Genomic DNA, 24,194 nt, shown 5'->3' on the forward strand with positions numbered 1-24,194 from the left:
CCTGCACCTAGGGTCTTACAAAGTGCCTGACACCAGTAATTGCATTCTGCAGACAAAGAGGAATACAAATATACCCTTACTTGGATGACTGTCTCATTCAAGCAGAGAACAAGGACATTCTTCTTCAACATCTGGCGTTCGTGAAAACACTTCTAACATGCCTAGGGTACACAGTCAACAAAAAGAAATCAAAACTAGTACCCTCACAAGAGATTACATTCCTGGGTGCAAGCTTGAATACAACTGCCCAGATGGCTTATCTCACGCCAGACAAACAAAGGCAACTGACTACCTATTTCAAAATGTTGGCAACAAAGACCCAATTATCTGCAAGAAAAATTCTGTAGGCTTTGGGCTTCATGGCATCCTGCATCCTACTAATTCCATATGCAAGACTGCATATGAGGAAACTTCAATGGTACCTAAAAGGTGTTTGGACTCAACATTCACACAGCCTGGAAACAGTCATTACTCTTATCCCCTGCCTGCAACAGGAATTTTGATGGTGGGCAAAGGCTTGTCACCAGAACAAGGGACAGCCATTCACATTACCTCCAGCCAGGCAGACAATAACAACGGATGCATCGGACTATGCCTGGGGAGCCCACATGGCAGGAAGAGGCATTCAGGGCACATGGTCCTCAAACCAAATGCATCTACATATCAATCAAAAAGAGATGTTAGCTGTGCAAAATGCCCTGACAGCCTTCAAGGACCAACTTCATCCGGGACAACTACTGATAAAGACAGACAACACCATGGTCATGTGGTATATAAACAAGCGGGGGGGCACACATTCTTACCCCCTTTGCAGACTAGCCATGACCTTGTGGGACACAGCTTTGACTTACCACGTACATCTGCAGGCACAATTCCTGCCAGGAAAGGAAAATACTCTGGCAGATGAACTAAGCAGAAACCTCATGGATCCCCACGAGTGGAAATTGGATCCACAAGTCTTCAGCATGATAACAAGGACATGGGGATGCCCGGACATAGATCTATTTGCCTCCCCTCTCAGTTACCAACTAAAAATATTCTGCACAAGGACTTATCACAGACAAGCATGGAAAGTGGACACCCTATCTTTTAGCTGGAAAAACCTATCAGTATATGCCTTTCCTCCCCTGCCTCTACTCCCCAAGGTGCTCCTAAAGGTCATACAGGAGAAGCCAAAGATGATACTGATTGCCCCAGACTGGCCACGCCAGTACTGGTATCCAATACTAAGGAACTTATCTCTATACCCAGCTTGGCCCTTACCTCAAATACCTCGACTACTGTCCCAGCAAAACAATCAGATCATGCAGTGTCAACTCAGGACATTAAACTTGGCAGCATGGAGGATAATGTAGTCATACAAAAACATCTCTCAGTAAAGCGTTAATGGATGTCATTCTGGAAGCCAGAAGGCCTAGCACTAGAAAGTCTTACGCTGGAAAATGGAAGATATTCTGTGCCTGGAACCAGGCACAAGGAACCGATACAGCGGTAACAAATATTCCTCAGATTTTGCAATACTTAACTGAGATGCTAGACAAAGGCCTATCTTTTTCATCAATTAAAATTCATGCCTCTGCCATTTCGGCTCATTACAATAGAGAGCCACCACTTATTTCTCATCCTTTATTAAGGCAGTACCTCAGAGGAGCCAAAAATTTAAGGCCCCCAAGGAGACTACCAATACCTGCATGGGACCTCAACTATGTCTTGGAAAAACTCACCCTACTTCCTTCTGAGCCAGCGGCTACTGCTGACATGAAGTTTTTATCTTTGAAAACAGTGCTGCTCTTAGCAATTACTTCTGTAAGACGAGTTTCAGAGCTACAGGCGCTCATGGCTGTGAAACCTTTCATCATTTTTCATCCAGACAGGGTCTCCCTGAGGACAAACCCAACATTTATGCCTAAAGTAGTGTCCAGTGTGGCACTCCCAAGCCATCCATCTGCCTACCTTTTACCCAAATACACAGAACAAGGGGTAGAAAATTCTGCATTATTTGGACATACACAGACAGCTTAGATTCTACTTGGACAGAACCAAAGCTTTCAGGAAGACAGAGCAATTACTAGTGACATATGCTGCAGGATCACAAGGAAAGCCTATCTCAAAGCTGACTATTTCTAAGTGGTTAGGACACTGCATTCATTGCTGCTACTTGCACCATGGTAAGCCAGTGCCTAAGGGAATTAGGCCTCATTCCACTAGAGCTGCAGCCACCTCAGCAGCCTTTCTCAGGAGAGTACCAACCAGAGACATTTTAGAGGCGGTTACTTGGAGTTCAGTGCACACCTTTACAAAGCACTATCATCTGCCACTCTACTCTAAATCCAGGGCAGGCTTTGCCACTGCAGTTCTGCAAGGCCTCTTAGCCACTCCTACTGCTGTCTAGTACCAGCCCCCCCAACCATAGCTTTGGGACTCTACCTAAATGTAACGACTGCAACAGTGAAACACGAAGAACATAGTACAGTTGTGTACACTTACCATAAATGTAGATTGTTCAAGTGTATTCACTGTTGCAGTCCAGGTTACCTACCCACCTTTCCCCTTTTTTCTTTTTGATCTTACCTTTCCTTCTATGATTTATACTACCTATGTAGTGTATTTGCTTACATATGAAGGTAAAATTTATATTGGTGCATTTATATAAAGTTGGGCTACCCTTTTTGGGGGCACCTGACATCTGGGGCAAGAAAAACTGAAGATAATGGTGTCAGCTACTTCTTTTATACCCCTGACGACCTGACCTCAGGGAGGGGGTGACAGCAGCCAACACAGGACCCAAGACTTTGGAATTCAGGCCAGCTGAGGGCAACCTGCCCGCAAGATTATCCAAATGTAATGACTGCAACAGTGAATACACTCAAACGTCTACTTTTATGGTAAGTGTACAAAGCTGTACTTTCCAACAGCAAATAAGGTATCTGAGGCACTCTACCAGCTACTGAAAGTGACTCAGCACATGGCACAAAGAACCTATCAGATTGCAAGGCAAAGACAGAAAGATAAAGGAGAAAGTTATCAGATAGCCTTCATAAAGGATATCAGCAATAACTTGCACACCAGTCCTCAGGACATCAAAGCAGATGGAAGGAGTACTTCCAGCAGCTTCTGAATGAGGAAACCCCCACAGAAGCTGTACTGCCCCAGACACAGACTTCAAAGAAGGAAGAAGAGGAGCCCATTCTTGAAAAAGTGAGAATAGCTATAAGGAAAATTAAGTTAGTTTCAAACGCAACAGGTTCAGATGAGGTCACGGCAGAAATGACCAAGATATTGGGTGAATTAGAGGAAAAGTGGCTCATGAGGGTAGTCATACCAGTATAGAGAGAAAGGAATATCCCAGATGATAGTCATACCAGTATAGAGAGAAAGGAATATCCCAGATGATAGTCATACCAGTATAGAGAGAAAGGAATATCCCAGATGATAGTCATACCAGTATAGAGAGAAAGGAATATCCCAGATGATAGTCATACCAGTATAGAGAGAAAGGAATATCCCAGATGATAGTCATACCAGTATAGAGAGAAAAGAATATCCCAGATGATAGTCATACCAGTATAGAGAGAAAGGAATATCCCAGATGATAGTCATACCAGTATAGAGAGAAAGGAATATCCCAGATGATAGTCATACCAGTATAGAGAGAAAGGAATATCCCAGATGACTGAAGAAGAATTTTTCTATTGTCAGTCTAAAAAAGTAAAGGGGAGATTCACTATTCTGGGCATGAAAGTTCTGGAGAGAATGATTGATAAGCAAACACAAAGAAGTAGAAAGTCAGATTAGAAATGAGCAGTGTGGATTCAGATCAAGATACAACACAACTGACCCAATGTTTGCAGTGAGACAGGTAGTGGAGTAGAAGCAAGAGATGAGGAAAGAGTCCAAATGGACATTACTAGATTTGGAAAAGACATATGAGAGGGTCCCAAGAATGCTGATTTGGGAAGTCCTACAATGGTTCAAAATCCAAAAAACATTGGTAGAATTAGTGCAGGCTATATACAATGACCCACTGACACAAGTATCAATAGTGTTCAGACTCACAGGGGGAGTTCCCAGTTGGAGTAGGTGTGTATCAGGATTCACCTCTGAGCCCACTGCTGATGACAGATTATTAGTTAATAGATTGGTGCAGACAGATCAGCAAAGCTGCTATATGCAGATGATATGGCATTGCAGACAGACACTAAAGAATTTCAGCAAATGATAGGGAATGGAATGCAAAAATGAAGGCACACATGGATGAAACTGAGTGCAGATAGGACTGCTGTAATGGCAGCAAATGGAGTAATCAGAAGTTTAAAAGAGAGAGAGCAGCGGAAATAGTGGAACAGGTTAACAGCTTCAAGTATTTGGAAGAGGTGGTTATGGAGCAAGGAAGTCTAAATGAAGAGGTAAAATCTGGAATTTAGGGGCTGCAGCCAACTGACAGACTGTCATGGGTAGTGTGTGTCAGAAAAATGCCGAAGAAGCTGAAAAGTAAGATGACAAAACAGTTGTACAACCAGTACTACTATATATGGTACAGAAATGTGGGCAGCAAAGGCAGAGTAGATGAAGAAGCTAGAGGTGATGTAGATGCAGTTCTTGAGACAAGTGGTTTGATGCACACAGTGGAGCAGATGAAGAAATGAAAACCTCAGAGCAGAAACAAAAGAAGCTCCAATTGCAGATGAGATCAAAGAGTACAGGCCACCGTAGTTCTGGTACATGTGCAGAAGACAATCTTGTGAATGAGCTTTGGTACAGAAAGGCAGAAAGTAAGAGGAAATTAGGGCATCCGGCAAAGAGATGCATTGTGTGAGTGAAGACCTGTGACAGTCAAGCATGGCTGTCAAAGAACATAGGAGACCGCACTGAATCAAGCGAGATGACAACAGTTGATGCAATACTCCGACCACTCCATGTAGGAAACATTGTGGCTGATGATAATGATATAGTACATCTTTGGCATGTGGGATGAAACAGAAGCACCTGACAACCCCTATCTATTGGACACAAAACTCCACACAGAAGGTACAGCTGAGAAATAAACTGGAAAGTCATGCACAGTGAGGCAATGCATTGCATTCATTCTGTTGAATGTTCATTATTTCGAGGTGTTGAATGAGTTGCCCGTTTTGTTGAGTGTTTAATTTTTTGAATATGTGAGATGGAGTTTCTGTGGGTAACATAACTGTAGCTTTGGGGTGTTAATGTGGAAACATTTATATATACGATTAGCTTTGGCAATAGGGGGTGGGAGTGTTTTTGCAAGTGTTTGTGGGTTAAGGTTAAACTGAGGACTAAATAAGGGGATAGATTTAGTGTTGTGTGTGTGTGTGTGTCTGTCTAAGCCTGTCTTGTGCAGTGATAGTGTTACAAAAAAGGTTTTTCTAAAGCAAGGTACATTGCTAGCTTTAGTGTTAGGGTTAGAGGTGGGACAGGGTTACAATTAAGGTTAACAGGCATTAAAAAAAGTGGTTCAGGAAGGCACGTGCGACAGAAATATATTCATCTATAATAAGTTGCATGGATAGGGTTAGCTGGCATTAGTAAAGTGAGCAGAAGGGCAAGTGTTATCAAAAGGCTTTTATTATGTTAAGGTGTAAGCTTGGGGCAGGGGCAGGTTAGCAGACTAATATGGTTGTGTGGGGAGGTGAAGAAGTAAAAAGTAAATTTTATGAAAAGTATCAATGGACTGGTAAATTTAAACTATACAAAAATGTTACAAGCATGAATTTAGTTCTGTTTATTTATAAAGGTATAACAGCTGATCTTATTTTGACCTATAAAAGTTTATAATGAGTTACGTAAGGTGGGAACTGGTCTTAAGGAAAAGAAATACTACAACAACACAAATAAGATTAAAAAGTGAATATTATAACAGTATGAAAATATTGAAATGTATTCAGATGGTAGTAAACTGTGAACAGAATTTCCTAATAACATAAAACCTGCAAAACATGTGACGCGTGATAAAATTTGTTGCATACAAAGCTATGACTATATTTGTTATTATGTCATTATGGCACTGATGTGATTATAACTGCTGTTACTTTGTGTAGATCTGGCAGAATAAATTCTATCATGTCCAATTGAGGTATATTTCTAAATTTAAAGGATGTTTCAGTCATTATCAATGTAATCTTGACAGGGCAATAAATGTAGATATTATTTATAGATGCTGAATAATAATCTACTGTAGTGAAAAAGTTAGTGAATATTAAAAAACAAAAATTATTGACTAGGCTATAACTCAAAATCTAATAAAAAGTGTGATTTATTGAATAGCTGCAAACTAAGAAGCTCTGGATTTGAAACCATAAGTAGATTTAGCCATTTTGCCATGTAAATAATCATCTAATTAAACATCCCTATGTCCCTCATTTGCTAACAAGCTAAGCAGACTAGTGCATACAAATCACAAAGGAAAGGGTAACAATATTCATGTAGATGGTTACGTTTATCTAGTCAATCAGCATGTTTCTGAGGGGGAAATCAGAATACCCAAGAAAAACAAAACAATGGTGAGCAGTTGGGCATAATGGTTAATGTCTTTACCTGAAAAATACAAGGTACAGGGATTGATTCTGAACTCTGGACATTGGCTAGGTTTGTAGTAATCTACAGACTGATAGCCTAGTAATCTATGAAGCTGTGTTTAGGGGACAACATGCAAACTCCTAACAGACAGTGAGCAGAAGTCATGGTTGAACCCCGAAACCTGGAGCTGTAAAGCAGAGATCTTACCACTGAGCCATTATGTTGACCATGTATCAGAATGGATCACATCCTAATTTTCTCCTCAAGAGCAATGTAATCCTGTTACTAAATCTGTGACAGGTACAATTAAAGATGGCCATTCTACCTTCCTCACAAAAGGATCTGCAGAAATATTTCTTAAGCTGTTCACCATCATGGTGGCAAAGATATTTCTGTATCTAGTCATCTCTGAGTGGATAGGATTTTACAGCAGATGTTCAGTATAGTGTATCTATGTCCTATTTCTTTATTGCAGCCATTGTATCCTAACCCTGTCCAGCCAATGCATGATGTGAAGAAGGTCTCTAATGTGTTAAGCACATGGGCTTTTGGAAGATTTTCATAACTGGGTGACATTTCACTGCTTCAACACTAATGTAATGGGGTTCCTATTACCAGATCGAAAGACCGTAATCACGAATACGAAAAGAGTGGCACAGATTATGTGAAAGACGGAAACGCCAAACGTCCAAAATAGCGAAAATTTAAATGTCGAAGTATAATGGTTGGCCCATCTGCGGTATAGCTGCATAAGGTAAGTATGCGATAGATAGGACTTTAGGGTTAGGATGTGGGTTAAGGTAAGTGGATAGGTAATGTATGTAAGATTTAGTGTAGTGTTAGAAGTAGGGATTTATTTAACTGTATGTATGTGTATTTATTTATTTTTTTTGGGTGCGTGTCTGTAGGGGACGTGTGTGGTAGTCACGGACCTTAGGGTTAGGGAGGGGTTAAGGACAGTCCATAGTTAGTTGTGTATGTGGGGTTTAGTATAGGGTTATAAGTAGGGTTCTGGTGCTTTACTTTAGGTTAGAAGTAGGGTTTAGTTAGTGTATGTATGCAGTTTATTTATTTTGTTTGGGTAGGTAGTATGTAGCGGGTGGTGGGGTTGGCCGACTGTGACAGTTCGTTATTTTATTTAGGTATTCACGTAAAGGGTTTTTCGATTTGGTAATATAGACCCATGTAATGCATCTGTGCAACAAACCAACCTCTAAAGCTATTTCATTATTGTGTTACAGAGACAGGAATGCCTTTAGTTTCCTTAATCATGTAAATTGACACTTAAATCATTAATACACACATCAAAGCCCCCCATTAGTTGAAAGAAGTTACTGCCACTGATCAGCAGATTAAGCTACTTTCATATACAGACAACAGTATCTTTAACACATACAAATAAGTTATTGCCTTGAGTTCTGCCAATACATAAAGTTTTGTGGTTCACTGACTATGTACAAATTCACTGCATTCATAAATCCGAATTATTCTGAATTAAGGAAGAATCATTAAAGCTCATATGGATTCCTGGCTTCCATCTTGGGTTACAAATTGGTCTTAAATCTTTTTCATTGCACTAAGCATTGAAGCCTAGGGTAGGCAAGCTTAAACATTCACTTTGGTGTCCTAGATTCAAGATGGCCCTGAGCCCTGACATTGCAAACGTCCTCCTTTGGTGAGTAGAGTAAGTCACCAAGCTGAACATTCTAAGTAGAATTTGTTATATTCTGTCCACAGTTAATCTCAGATTAACAGTATGCTTGTTTAAACAGTGGTCCCCATATTACTTTAGAGGGCTCAGAAAAATCTAGAATTTATTTATGATGACCAATAATTCTCAAGTATCACTAGAAATGAGAAATTCTGTGGCACAGAGTGATGAAGTCCTGACCAAGGCCCAGCCTACCCGGGTTCAACTAGCAGTCTGAGCAGCAGACTAACTGGTGGGGAAGACAGAAGAATGACAAGGTAGAGCTTGCTTGCCTCTCTGTCTCTTAGGTTGGGGCTGAGGAGTATCTGGTAAAGACTGAGAAATACCTAAGGAACTTTGCCTTCAAGATGGAATGTTGTTTGTCTTATGGAAGCAAGATAAATGACCTTATATACATACATATATTGCATGTCATCACTTGGGATGTTGCAGGCATGTGAAAGTGAAACTGACATGGTTTATAAAGAAATCTCCTGTGATTCCTTTAGGAGGATGGAAGGTCTGTTCCCACCACTTCACCCTTTCTGCCAAAAGTAACAAAAGTACTGTAGGGCTTTCATCTTCTGGAGGAGCAAACAGGCTGACTGGGCAGACAAGATGGAGACTTGATGGTCATTGAAGTTCAGGGACCAAAATAAATAAAAACAGAGTGGAGTATAAAACTATGTCCTGGTCCTTCAGAACTGCAAATATTTATTCTGAATGTCTGATTTATTATGTTTTTTTGTGTGTGTGGTTCTACATTCTTATCTTGTTCACATCATTAAGTACCTCATACTTTGCACCGCATGTATTATTTCATCAGGACAGGATTCTTCAAAATGTTCTTACTTCCATAAATTAGTACTAGGTCATTTCTGAAAAAGGGTACTTGTGAGTTAGTGTACCAACCTGCTAAGACAAATCAAATAATTTGTGATGGTTTAATCTTTTTATGGATATTTTTAATTCAGTTTTCAATTTGCATATATTTATATGCTCAATATTTTACAGTCATATTTTTTAAATTTTTTTCAGGTGATAGATTTTGTAAATACATACATTTTTATTAATTTTAAAATCTCCCCGTACTATACATATTCTGAACATCTAGACTGTGTAAAATTGAAATGTTATTTCTTTATTTACTGGTATTTTTTCAGGGGGCCATGTGGCTTTAAAAGTGTTGAACATTTTGTAACTGGTAACCAGTTATTGTAACTGGACTTTAAGTGGCTATAAATAGTTTCTTTCTTTTGGTGTTGATTATTCTGATGAAGTCCTAATGGACAAAAGCACTCAATATTCTGTTTTTTATCTGCACAGTAAAGTGAATCGATACAGCTCCTGGTCTCAGCAGTTCTTTGTTGATGTTACTGGTTACCATGGTGGTGTTTGGTATTACAAATCAAATAAATGTTTTTTTTCATAAGTCCTTAAGTCAAAAGTTGACAGATTTCTGTAGTCATTCATTGAAGGCTTTACTTCTCTTCTGTGTTCCCTTCATTGTTATTACTGTGTTCCCTTAATTGTTATTACTGTGTTCCCTTCATTGTTATTACTGTGTTCCCTTCATTGTTATTACTGTGTTCCCTTCATTGTTATTACTGAAGAAATATTTGAATCAAAACCAGTATGCGACCACACTTTTTCATATACGAGTAAACAGACCTGCCTATATCTTATGTGGAAATCTACCACGGAGACCCCCCTTAAAAAAATCCATACTTTAATGTTCACAAAACATACTGTACTAAAAAGCTAACCACCAACATATAATAAAAAATAAAATCATCATCTTTCTGATCAATGGCAACTTTTTACTAACTTCACATTGTGGTAGTCCTTCGGTATCCAAACTGGAAGATGGTAGTCTGTCTTTATACTGTCAGTAAACTAACACAAAACAAATAGGGCATAATAAAGTGGAAGGCCTTCAAAGCTTTCCATATTATTATACATAGACATAATTCATTAAACCCAAAACTCTGTCTCCCATATCAAAACCCTTAATACATCAACTCAAAAAAAGATAAGTAATGAATGAAGGGTCTGAACTAATGTGCCTTGCTTTACCAGTATTACATAATGTATTTATACAGAAGCTATATCACCAGAGTTCAGTTTTCAATATTTCTTGTGATGATCTTCCAATTTAAATTAAGTCAAAGATGGCCGATGGAAGTGTCAGCCTTGTTTTTTTTAACACAATGGTATTACAGCAAAGTCCATGTATTGGAGATATTTTTAAAACATCAGTTGCAATGCTAGCATGTGAGAAGTGAACTTTTCTTGTACCCAGTGAGTACTAATGTGATTTTAATTGATATTTCAGGTTTTGGTTTGGCATTCATAGCCTACCCAGCAGCACTTGCAGAGTTACCGGTGGCTCCATTGTGGTCCATCCTATTTTTTTTCATGCTTGTCACTTTAGGCTTAGACTCCCAGTTTGCATCTATAGGTGAGTAAATATTTTCAGTTTTTATCAAATCCAAGTTTATAAAACTGTTGCTAACAAACATGTGGCAAGGATGTAATGTATTTCATTGAACAGTGAAACTGTTTACTGAAATGTGTTCTTATGTATTTCTGTACAGTGCATTTCTTTTTTTTTTTTCAAAACAGGTTTATTGTTTTAACATATAAGAGAAATATCATAACAATTTTATACAAGTAATTAAAAATAGGTATTATTATAATATTCAACAAAACAACTAAAGTATTTACAAAGACATCCACTACAATCAGATCAATTAATTAAACTAAAATACCATGCTATTGAAATTAAAATTTTTTAACAAATTTTGTAAATTATCCCATACAATAAAATAAGATGTTTTTCTGTTTGTTCTAGTCCTAATTGTGTTTATTTCCATATGGCACACTATATTCATAACATTTTTAAATTCATTGAACGAAGGAGGTGTATCTGAAATCCAATTTCTAGTTATTATTTTCCTAGCCACTGCTAGAATAGACCATAACAAGAGAAGCTTAACCTTTTTAACACTTTGAGGTACAGGTGTGTTGAATAATATAAGAGATTTAGAAATAATGGAATTATCTGTAATAAGAGCCTGCAAAAATTCATTAATTGACTTCCAGTATTCTTTCAATTTTATACAGTCATAAAACATAGGAGCCCAGTCAGCATTAATTTCTACATTACATCTCTTACATAGATTATCTTTATTATTTATTTTATTCATCATCAAGGGTGTATAAAAAGATCTATGTAAAAATTTCCATGTATAAAGTCTCCAGACAATGGTAGACATAGTTCTATAAGCAGATTCCAATATATATTGTTTATCTTGTTGATTTGGTGGGTCCCCATTAATAGAAGTGAAATAATTCCAGTATGAATCTACACTGTAAAAAGTTTCTTGTCTGATAACTTTATGTATGTATGAAAGTTTACCTTTATCAGAAACTTTATGTTGTAAATTTAATATCAAGTAATCAATCAGTGTTGGAATAGATTATTTAACAGTTATAGACATTAAATCTATTTTATTAATGAGATGTTGTCTAAAGGTCTGAACCTCTAACCAGCAAGTTTCTCTTAGATCAAATTCTTGTTTTAAGAAATCTAGATTTTAACTTTATTATCAGATATCAACTGATACCAGTACTTTAGATCATTATCTATAGCTAAATGAGTTCCTTCAGAAGTAGATGACAAAAGCATACCCTGAGTATACATTATAGGAAATACAATAAAATTCCATTCCCTATACTTAGGGTGCATGAATATAAAGTTACGATAACTAATAATAATATTTAATGGGTAACAAACCATATGTTTAGGTGTAATAGGTGAAGTACAAAATTCCTTTAGTAACCATAACATGGAGTTATTTACAATCATATTTTTATGTGTTAAGGAGATTTTCATGAAGTGTATACTAATTAGCTCCCAATAATCTTTCCATTTTGTGACATATGACTGATCTATTAATAAAGTAATAACTTCTACAATAGAAGAGATAGTATATAAATTAAAGTCTGGAAAAGAAATACCCCTTGAGACCAGCTATTAGTATGTTTCTTTAATGCAATCCTAGGTCTATTAGGTGCCCATAAGAAATTTAACATTAGTGTGTTCAGTTTCTTGATAATTATTTTTGTAGGTGGAAGTATTATTGATTGTATTAAGTATAAAATCTTGGGGAATATTATCATTTTAATAATTGTAAGTCTCTCCTCCATAGTAAAAACATATTATTCCAGGTATTAAAAGATTTTGTATATTAAGAAAACAGGTGGTATAATTATTATATATAATAGATTTAATATCTTTAGATAGTATTATACCTAAATAAGTTATCTGACCTGAATTGGGTACATATTTAGTAAAATCACTAATGAGAATATTTTTTCGTATATATAGGTAGTATTTTAGTTTTTTCTTCATTGAATATTAAACCAGAAATACTTTTAAAATTCATCATGTTATCAAATAGAGACTGTATAGAAGAATTAGATCCTGCTGATGTAATTAGAACATCATCTGCAAAAAGTTGAATTTTGGATGTTGTATTTTCATCTATTTCAAAACCCTCTATGTCAGTACTGTTTCTGATCAAATTAGCCCAAGGCTCCATTACTAAAGTGAATAATAGTGGAGAAAGTGGACATCCTTGTTTTGTACCTTTAAGAATGGGTATTTTTTGTGAAACACATGTTCCTACCTTAATATAAGCCAACGTTCCTTTGTATAAATGTTCAGTTAGATTTACAAATGCATCCGAGAAGTTTGTGCACTTCATTAAGGTAAACAGATAATCCCAACTTACTGAATCAAATGCTGAACTTATATCAAGACTAATAAGTGTTAAATCTTTCTTTTTCCTATTTGCAAAATCTATTAATGTTAAAGTTCTTCTTATATTATCAAAAGTATTTCTATTTACAATGAAGCCTGTCTGATCTATATCTATAATGCCGGAATGATTGTCTTCAATCTATCAGCAAAGATATTCATAAACATTTTATAATCAACATTAAGTAATGAGATGGGCGATATGAAGAACATCTAGTTGGATCTTTATTAGGTTTTAAAATTGGCGAAATAAATGTATATTGCCAAGATGGGGGTTATTAACTCAGTTTGGGCCAAAATAAAACCTTATGTATTAATGAATATGTATTTTTAGAAAGGATTTTATATATCTCTGGTATAATACCATCATTACCCGGTGCTTTGTTTGATTTAAGCTTATTTATTTGTGTAATAACTTCTGTATATGAAATACTCTTGTCCAATAGTTTAATCTGTTGTTTATTAAGATTTTTATTCATATTTGTGGTTATAAACTCCTTTATTTTATCTTTAGGTTCCATGTTAATATTATTATGGTTAATTTTGTGAAAGTGATTTCTAAATTCATCTAGTATTTCTGGTATACTAGAAACATTCTTCTTTTCCTTAGAGAAAAGATTTCTTTGATATGGTTTTGTTTATTCAACCTTTTTGTTTTATTTTAAGTCTATGTAAGTATTTGGGGCTTATTGAATAAGACAAAACTTGTATTTCTCTAAAGTTATTTTAACTTTATGAGTTAAAATTTCTTTGTATTTCTCATTTAGTTTGTTTATTTCTTCAATAACTTTCTTGTCCATAATATTTTCTTTATTATTATGTTTATAAGAGTCTAATTTACTTTGAATATCTAACAATTCCTCATCCCAAGATTTCCTTTTATTATTATACCATCTGATACTTTGTCCATATAGATATGATTTTAAGGCATCCCAAACATAAACAATGGAGACTTCAGGAGTGTTATTTATGTCTAAAAAATGTTTTACTTGTGAAAGTATATATTCTTTATAGTCTTTTAGTTGAGTTAAGTATGCTGGTATCCTTTTGATCTGAACATTATGAGTATTTTTTATCATGAATTCAAAAACAATTGAATTATGATCAGATATAGGACATGAAATGATTTTGGAATTAATTAAATCTGTTACCATCTGGTTAGAAATAAAGACCCTATCTATTTTGAATAAGTTTTGTATCTGTTAGAAAAAATGGTGTATGGTAATGATTTTGAATCTATCTGATTATTAATATCATTCAAATGATAAGAATTAGCAAAATCCTTTAAATGTTTTGCATTAGATGTAATTCTTCTCTTTCCTATAGTGGTAGTATCACTTTCATGTAGTATACAATTAAAGTCACCAGCTAAAATAATATCTCCTATAGAGAATGATATGATCTTATCAAGATGATGTTTCACTGTATTAATACCAATTCCAGGTATCCAATATACATTAATTAAAGTGTAAGTCTTCCCATTAATTTGTATTGTAACCATACAAAACATTCCTTTGTCATCCTGATAAGACTTAATGGTTTTAGGAATGGGCATACTTTTATTCCATAAAATAGCCACTCCTCTTTTTTCTGAGTGTGCTCTGAACTAACCAATACTGTATATTTGTTTGTGGCTAGTTTATCAATATCTTTTTCAAGAGATGGGTTTCTTGTAGGAAGACTAAGTTGGCCTTATGTAAATTAATGTATCTTATTAGGCTTGCCCTTTTACATGGATTATTCAATCCATTAATGTTTAAAGAAATTCCTTTTAAAGATGTCATTTGGCATTTTTAAAACTTAAGAATCTTATGATCAAAATAACAAATAACAAGATAAGTAATGTTACATCTCCTCCTTTAGGTGTACCTTTAAATATAGCTGTATTTATTGAATCTCTTATGGGATTTCGTATAGGATTCAATTTTGTTTGTAGTGACAATGAATGTACAAAATATATTGTGGATGTCAAAACTATATACAAATAACAATGAACAAGTGAAAATAATGTAAGGATTAAACCTTGCATCCAGCCTGAGTTGTAAACTCCAACTTAGAGTAGTATTTACCACTCAAGTTAACCCCTACCCTAAGCAGCAGTACGTCAGCTACCACCTTATCAATTTAATACTAGTTATATTTAACTGAAGTTAACAGTTTTCAATTCAATTATCTAGCAAGACAAGACTACACATTTGGTAAAACAGCATCATATAAACTAAAATAAACCTTTTTTTTTTTTTTTTTTTAAAAACTGTTCATACTACTATATACATCCATGTAATATAAAACACTTGTATGCAAATAGCATTCAAATAATCTTGATGTTAGAAATCAAGAGGAGAGAAAAATAAGTTCTAACATTCATTTAAATCAAAAACTTTGGCTAATATGATTCAGACATTACATATATTAGGATGCATCTATTTTCTGTCATGTAAATACAGTTAACAGCTTCCAAAAAACCTTGAATTGCTTGTATATGAGCATTTACTCAAACTCATTATTGCCAATAGAATAAAATATTGTATTCATAGAAATTGTTATAAATCATACTTCATAGTTAAGCAGATTCTCAGAAACATTTATATACATATCTACATACACACACACACACACACATATATATATATATATATATATATATATACATACATACATACACACATACACACACATATACACATATATATATATATATATATATATATATATATATATACACACATGCATACACACACACACACACGCACATACACACACACACATATACACACAAACACACACACACACATACACACACACACATACACACACATACATATATATATATATATATATATATATATATCTGATCTCACTGAGTTGTATCTTTACTGAGCACCATCTTACATTGCTGTCCCTTCAATAAATCTGTCTGCTTTATACAAAATAATGCACAGCAAACACATTTTAGTAACCAGATTTTACAAACATGCTAAACTACTGCTTTAAAATATATCACATGACAATTTCTTCCAGTATAGAGTTATAAAATTATTTATGCTTGTCAATCAGATGAATTCAATGAGTTATAGTAATGTATATGTTTGGGACATAGGTTTTTAACATATTATTAATCTGCTATTCCTGTATCTGTGATGTGTCAGTGTGATATCTAGGTCAAAGGTGAGACCAGCTGCTTTCAGCTTCTCTGTGAGAATTCTGAGAGTTGAAGCTTTTGAAGTAGCTCATGGACACTGTGCATGAAACAGCCCACATCCCAGATTGTCTCTCTTAACATTTTGGCGGGAAACTTATTAAAAACTAGTGACAAACATTCATTTAGCAGTGTAAATGCATCTAAACATGACAAAACCTTCACAATGCATTCTGCAGGTTATTACAGACTCTATGTAAGTGAAATCAAGCCCAAAATTATTAATAAGTAACAAAACTCAACATTTTTGTCCCAACTCAACTCCTATGCGAATCTTATTATTTACTGTGTCTATATGATCAAAAGTATTTCTATATATTAATAAAGAAAAGAAAAAGAGAGTAGAAAGTAAAAGGGTGTAAGGCAGAAATAAAATTAAAAAAAATGTAAGAGAAAGCTATAAGAAGTATATACAATAGAATATTACTTACTGTTTATATTAATAGAGTTAAAAATAAAACATATTATTTACTATTATTTAGTTCTAATTATTATTAGTTAAAGCATGACAGATTATTTACAAACAAGCATAAGCAGTGTAATCAAGAAAGTATAATTAGGTAGTGTCATTCCTGTATCTGTGATGTGTCAGTGTGATATCTAGGTCAAAGATGAGACTAGCTGCTTTCAGCTTCTTTGTGAGAATTCTGAGAGTTGAAGCTTTTGAAGTAGCTCATGGACACTGTGCATGAGACAGCCCACATCCCAGATTGTCTCTCTTAACATTTTGGCGGGAAACTTATTAAAAACTAGTGACAAACATTCATTTAGCAGTGTAAATGCATCTAAACATGACAAAACCTTCACAATGCATTCTACGGGTTATTACAGACTCTATGTAAGTGAAATCAAGCCCAAAATTATTAATAAGTAACAAAACTCAACATTTTGTCCCAACTCAACTCCTATGCAAATCTTATTATTTACTGTGTCTATATGATCAAAAGCATTTCTATATATTAATAAAGAAAAGAAAAGAGAGTAGAAAGTAAAAGGGTGTAAGGCAGAAATAAAAAAAAATGTAAGAGAAAGCTATAAGAACTATATACAATAGAATGTTACTTACTGTTTATATTAATAGAGTTAAAAATAAAACATATTATTTACTATTATTTAGTTCTAATTATTATTGGTTAAAGCATGACAGATTATTTACAAACAAGCATAAGCAGTGTAATCAAGAAAGTATAATTAGGAATAGAATTTGAAGAACATATAAACTTTTAAAGGAAAAAAAAAATGTATCAAATTACTGACCTTATTTTTCCTCTTCAGAAAGAGAAACAAGTTAAATCACAGCTTGCCATTAAATCTCCAGATATTTTGACTAGTTATAAAACAAAACATTTCTTTGCACACAGAGAATAACTTTGATTAAATCTTTTCAAAATATTTGTTGCTTCTGGAAATGCAGGAACTATATTTAAAAGATTAATAATAAAATAAAATGATGAGAGAAAAAAACATAGTACAAATCATTTGTTTTTTAGTCTCTTCTTCTTCTCTGAAGTCTTCCACGAAGTTTCAGTTGCCAGTCTCTTTAACGAAGGACTAGCCCATTCCATTGTTCTATTTTTTCCAAAATCTTATTTTTGATAAACAGTAAAGCAGAGTCTAAGTCATCGAAAATTTTAGGACCATCAGGAAGGAAGATTTTAAGCTTGGCAGGAAACAGAAGGTATGTTTTAAACTGTGCTTTTTTAAGCTCCCTTATTAGTGGCAGAAAAACTTTTCTTTTAGCTAATACCATGGAAGAATAGTCATTGTCAAAACGCACAGTTGTTTCATTAATCTTAACAGGAGCTTTAGCCCAAGCAGATTTAAGAACCATCTCTTTATCAAAGATGATAGAAATCTAACTATAACTGATCTAGGATAGTTTTGTTAGAGTTGGTATTAGCTATAGATCTATGTGCTCTTCGATACCAAAGAGAATGCTTCTGGTAAATCTAAAGTTTTAGGGAGCCATGTTGTTAAAAAAGAAGTAATATTGTTACCTTCAATATTTTCTGGCAGTCCAAAAATCCTAATGTTATTGCACCTAGATCTATTTTCCAGGTCATCCAGCTTTGTTTGTAAATGTGTATTTTGTTTCAGCAGAAACTCAATGTTGATTTCCTCTTCTTGTATTCTATTTTCCATGCCATTCACAGCTTCTTCTATGCCTGTCATCTGGATCTTCTGTTGTTGCAGGTCCATATGTAACAAGTCTATTTGTTTTGTAGTTTTTCTATGAAAGTGTCTATTTTAGTATCCATTTTATCCATCTTAGCAGTAAGTTGCTGGACTATAATTATCAGAGACTGAAGTTCTTTCTTGATGTTGGAGTCTTGAGAATTTGTCTTACTGGAACTCATTTCAGACTGATAAACTGACAGGAAAATTTCCAAAGTAATTTCTGACAGGAATATTATTAAGATTTCCTTTCTTTTTTAGATATAGTTCAAGAACTATATAAAACAAACATATTTAGAAAGAAAATTACTTCAAGAATTAATTTTTTAAGTAATTAATTCCTGTCAATGTAATGAAATTGGTGGAGCTGAAGAAATCTGCTGCTATCCTGTGTTCATCCTTGGCCACGCCCCCCTCTGTACAGTGCATTTCTGATGAGTTATCTAATTTATTTTGGATGCTCTCAAACCACTCAGTAAGTTTATTTCTTTAACCAGTAATTTACTCCTTAACACATTATTATTACGCTTAACTACATGACAATAAAGTAATAAGAATCACAAAATAACATTGTCTTTACATGAGATCAGTACAGGGTTGTTTTATGGAGACACTGCATATGATCTTTGAGTATTTTATCAGTATCTGTATTCTATATTTCAAATGATTTATTATGTTGCATTTCATGTTTTCTTTATATTAATATGTACCCACAGTCACTGAAACTAATAAGTTAGGGTAGCACTTTCATGAATGCTGTTTGAAAACTGGCATCTTTACTTCTAATACACCTCCCTAGAAAATGTAAACTACATGAGCAAATGTCTACAGATAGTACTCACTAGGAAAAATGAGGAGGATGTAAAAAAAAAAAAAGTAAGACACCAACAAATACGGCACTAAACAGACATAATATGTAAACCAATTTGGTTGCCATGCTAGCATGAAGCAATCATGGATGAAGACGTGAAAAATAAAGATGGTGAATGAAACTGTTATTTTAGCACGCTTACATTTTGTAAAAGTTATCAATACAAAAACTGTAATGCACTTAAAAGTATATCATTCCTGTATTAACAGTGCCACATTCCTGTATGATAATTTACGTTGTTGTTGCCATTCATTACTGTTGAAAGTGCCATGCTCTTTAACACACAGCCTTTCAGATAGTATGATCAGTTCTGTGATAGCTTATTCAACTGCATTGGTCTACAGTAAACACTGCATAGAAGAAAGCAATCCATTTTTGGTGTGTAATAAATCTATCATATATAGTCATGGTCCATGGTGTGACTTAAATCCCCAATAAAGAACGTCTGAAGGACTCCATCTAGCTGACTACGAAATCAACAAACTGAATGAAATATACTCTGGAGATGTAAATTTTAACTTTCCTTTGCATATTCTTTGATGTGACCCTGAACTAGTCATTTAAAAAGACCTATGTTCTAATGCTGCCCCTGAAAACAAGCATGTCTAGGGAATCTTGTATACTTAACAGAAACTTGCATATTTAACATGCCCAAAATAAATGGATGTTTACTAATGCAAAGCCGATGTGTATGTAATGGTATAAGTTACAAATACAGATTTCACAGAGATTAAATAATATGCTTTAATGTGGAATCTTAAATTCAGAGAGAGGACTTACCAAGTAAAATGTATGGGGAAGCAACCTGTTTAGGGAAATGGGAGGTCAAATGTGGAATAGCAGTAGTGGTAGAAATAAATTATATTACCAGATACAAGGGCTCCATCCAGAGTGCAGTGTGCAACTGTAGGAAGATTCTAGCTGCAGATAAAGAAGACAGTTCAGAGAAACACTAAAAATGCTACAGAATTTGAACCTGTGCTAATACAAGGAGAAATAGGATTAACAATAGTATCCTTCATTGACAGAGGCTGTGGATAGAAATGGTAAAATGTTTAATTGAATGGAATTAAACTTCAGCTGGTAAGCAAATACCAAAAATACAAAGAGAAACTAGCTGTGCTTAACCACACACACATGTAAATGGTTATATGGTCGCAGTTCATAGTATCAAACAATCAACATTCAAAAGGGCAAACATTCCTCTTTCCTTGTTTTGACAGGTTAAGAGACTGTCGATGCCAGCTACTGTATGTGTGAGAACGGCAAAGTGGGCACAATGAATTTGCCCTTTCCCTGTTGTGCAATCTAGAGTTAGTATATATAATTAGCAGAGGGTATGAAGTGGGGGTATGGGGGGGCAAGCCTCACTGCATAAAACTGGGTTTCCATGTTTTTTTTTTTGGGGCAGGGGGGGTTATTTGATCTTTTTAAAGCAATGTTTTTGTTTGTTCATGTGACTGTTGCTTTTCCATAAATATATATATATATATATATATATATATATATATATATATATATATATATATATATATATATATATTTATTTTACATTTGTTAACCGGGATAGTCCATCTGGATACATGTCCATTTTCAGTGGAGGCCCGGAGAGAAAAGCTTCAAAGAGACAATTTACAAAACATACAGGTAATGTTTAAAAACATATTTCAACTAGGTCCACTAAGAATATCTAGTTGAGAACACAAAGTCAGTGTCATGCTATAGATATATATATATGGGTTCAATTTAAATAATCAAATGTTCAGAACATCAAAGGTTTAAAGTGGAAGTGCCAGGTAAGTGAGATTGTAGAATGCTGGGTGTGTATGCAGGGCAGCAAGGTGCCATGTGTGTGTGTGTATGTGTGTGAGTCATCTGAGTGTTGGCATTGCAGGTAGGGTACGGGAAATCTCCTGTTTAGCGCTACTGCATATAGCGGTAAACGGGAGATTTCCCTTACCCCACTGTAATGCAACCTCGGAGTTTGAATATTAAAGTAGGTGGGGTGTGGGGGGCACATAGTGTTTGTGATTTTTTTGTTTTTAAGGTTCATTTTGAACCTTCAATGTTCTGGTCTCGATGATCAGAACGTCGATGTTCTGAACATTTGATGATTCAAAGTAATATATATATATATATATATATATATATATATATATATATATATATATATATATATATATATATATATATACACACACACATATATATATATATATATATATATATATATATACACATACATACATATACATTCAACTTCATCAAGAAATCCCCAGGATGCAGCATAGATTTATTTATTTTTATTTATTTATTTGCTGTTGGTTAACCAGGATAGTCCATTGAGCCAAGTGAACCCTTTTTCACTGGAGTCCTGGGGAGAAAAGCTCCAGCAAAGATTACATTACAGAGATTTACAATTACATATCATACAAGACATAACAAGGTACAGAGGTTATAATCAGTAAAGTTAAACAACCAAATATAAAAAATAGCAAAATAGAAACAAAATTATATCATAAGAAAACCATTTTTTTAAGAAGGGCAAGGAAGTGAGTAGATAGATGCAGAAGGCTTTCAGGATGATAAGTATTACTAAGAAATTGATTACTCGCTGTAATATAGAAAGTGAGCGGTGGAAGGCTGTAGAGAGAGATTTAAATTGTTAGTTTCCATTTACTGCTTGAATTAATGACCCCTTATCATTAGAATTAAATATGCAAGAAACTTCAGGAACAGCTTTAAGGCACAGACAGAATTAAGAATTTTTCACCAAGTGGAGATTGTAAACTAAAAGAGTACCCTTCCTGATGAAATACTGTGCCTAAAACAAATTGGAGGGACTAGAAAGATAGTCCTAAACTGTTCCAGAATGGAGTAGGAAAGATAGAGTTCTAGTTATTAAGCCTGATAGCTAATCTGGTTTATCAAAAGAAAAATTCTAGACCATTTTATCCTTATCTGAAATTAAATCCTGTGATCTTAAGACTATTTTTTTTCCTTAAATATAGAAACTCTCACTACAGCCCTACAGGATGAATTTCCAAATTACTTACGGTCCAGGAAGCCTCATACCACAGTAATCTGCTGCGTAGTTTTGTTTCTTCTTGGCCTGGTGTGTGTAACTCGGGTAAGTATACAGTTTGATTACTTATTCTGCTGCTTTCTGGGTATCTAGATATGCGTACATTTGACATGTTAAAGCAAGGTCTGTCAGTACAGCTCAAAAGTTTAAAACTGCAACCTGTTAATGACCTTCATCTTGTAGTCTTTCTTAGAGTCCCTCAGTTTCCACTTGCAAACTGTGACCAAATTATTTGAATAGTACACCCCAATCACTCCTGAAAAGGGAAACTTGTGTCCAGTGAGCTCAGTAAAGCAAATAAATAACATTATGCTTCCAGTGACTGTTTTATATGGTTACTATTCTCAGACCTAGTGCACTACCATCTGTGAATTGTACAGCCAAAACAAATATCTTATATGTATTGGTAATACTTAACCAGAAACTTGGAAAACTGTATAAATATTTGTATTTACTTCGTTTAGTGATTGATTTGTTAAATAAGTGAGTGCACTTCTCCAGGGGACCCTTTTCAGTCATAAACTGGCACAATGGCAGTAAAGAAAATATAAACACATTAACAAGACTTCACGAGTACACAAAATGTTCAAGAAAATACAGTATGAATAATAAGAGTTAACACTGCATTCATAAGTAGTGAGAAGACAACAATAAGTTTTTGAGTCACATTAGACACAGTAAGTTTTAAAGTTTAGTTTTGTACACAACAACAGAGGCCATAGTCTGGAAGGCTCTACAGTCAGCAGAGACCAGGCTAAAGACCATGGAAGTTGTCTGGAGAGAAAGCACAAGAGTTCAAGGAAATACTCAGGGCCCCAGCACACAAGGAAGAGGAGGAAATAGGGGGAGTTAAAGAAGAATGGCAGTGCCTGAAAACAGCATGTGTGAGGACAACAGGACAGATATGTGGAAAAGACAGGTATAGAAATATGCCACATAAGGAAATCCGATAGTAGAACGCAGAAGTCCAGGAAGTCATCAAAAGAAAGAAGAAATTTAGGAAAAAGTGTAAGATGGAAAAGCCAGACCACACTTGGAAGGAATACTGTTTGACTAAGAAAGAAATTAGGATAGCACTAGCAAAGAGGAAGGTATGAGAGGCACTCTACCAGCTTCTGGAAATTGACTTAGTAAATGACACAAAAACTCTATCAGGATGCAAGGCAAAGACAGAAAGATACAGATAGTCATCAGGCACGCTTCATAAGGGATGCCTGCAACAAGCTGCTCACCGGTCCACAGGACACCAAATGCAGAAAGAAGGAAGGCAGGAATACTTCTAGCAGCTTCCGAATGAAGAAAGCTCCACAGAAGCTGTACTTCCCCAAACACAATCTACAAAGAAAAGAAGCACCCCTCCCCACAACAGTAAGATCAGCAATAAGGAAAATGACGTCAGGGAAAGAAGCAGTCTCAGATGAGGTCACAACAGATTTGATCAAGATGTTGAGTGGGGAGTTAGGAGAGAAAGGACTCCTGAGGGTACTCATAGCAATGTGGACAGAAAAGTGTGTCCCAGAGGACTGGTGAATAGGCATACTAGTGCAGTGTTCAAGAAAAAAGGGGACATTCACAACTGTGGGCAATATAGAGGTATCAAACTCCTGCCACATTGCATGAAAGTTCCGGAGAAGGTACCTGATAAGCAAATACACAGAGTAATAGAAAGTCAGATGGGAGACAAGCAGTTCAGATCAGATCAGATCAGAATGCAGCACAGCCGACCCATGTCTGTGATGCAGATAGTTTGAGAAGAAGCTACAGATGAGGAAATAATCAAACTGGCATTCCTATGACAAGGATCCAAGAAAG

At 35.0% G+C, this 24,194-nt stretch overlaps 1 protein-coding gene across 1 annotated transcript in view; it reads left to right on the forward strand.

Annotated features, from left to right (window-relative positions):
• Positions 1-24,194, forward strand: part of SLC6A14 (solute carrier family 6 member 14) — a 357,534-nt gene that overhangs the window by 220,419 nt on the left and 112,921 nt on the right. The window contains exons 9-10 of the mRNA XM_044057456.1: positions 10,563-10,688; positions 22,309-22,427. Coding sequence (XP_043913391.1) covers positions 10,563-10,688; positions 22,309-22,427 — 245 coding nt within the window. The remainder of the gene's footprint in view (positions 1-10,562; positions 10,689-22,308; positions 22,428-24,194) is intronic.

The sequence above is a fragment of the Protopterus annectens genome, chromosome 15.part0 (genome assembly GCF_019279795.1).
Source record: "Protopterus annectens isolate FY-2018-M chromosome 15.part0, PAN1.0, whole genome shotgun sequence".
Classification (NCBI taxonomy): domain Eukaryota; kingdom Metazoa; phylum Chordata; order Ceratodontiformes; family Protopteridae; genus Protopterus; species Protopterus annectens.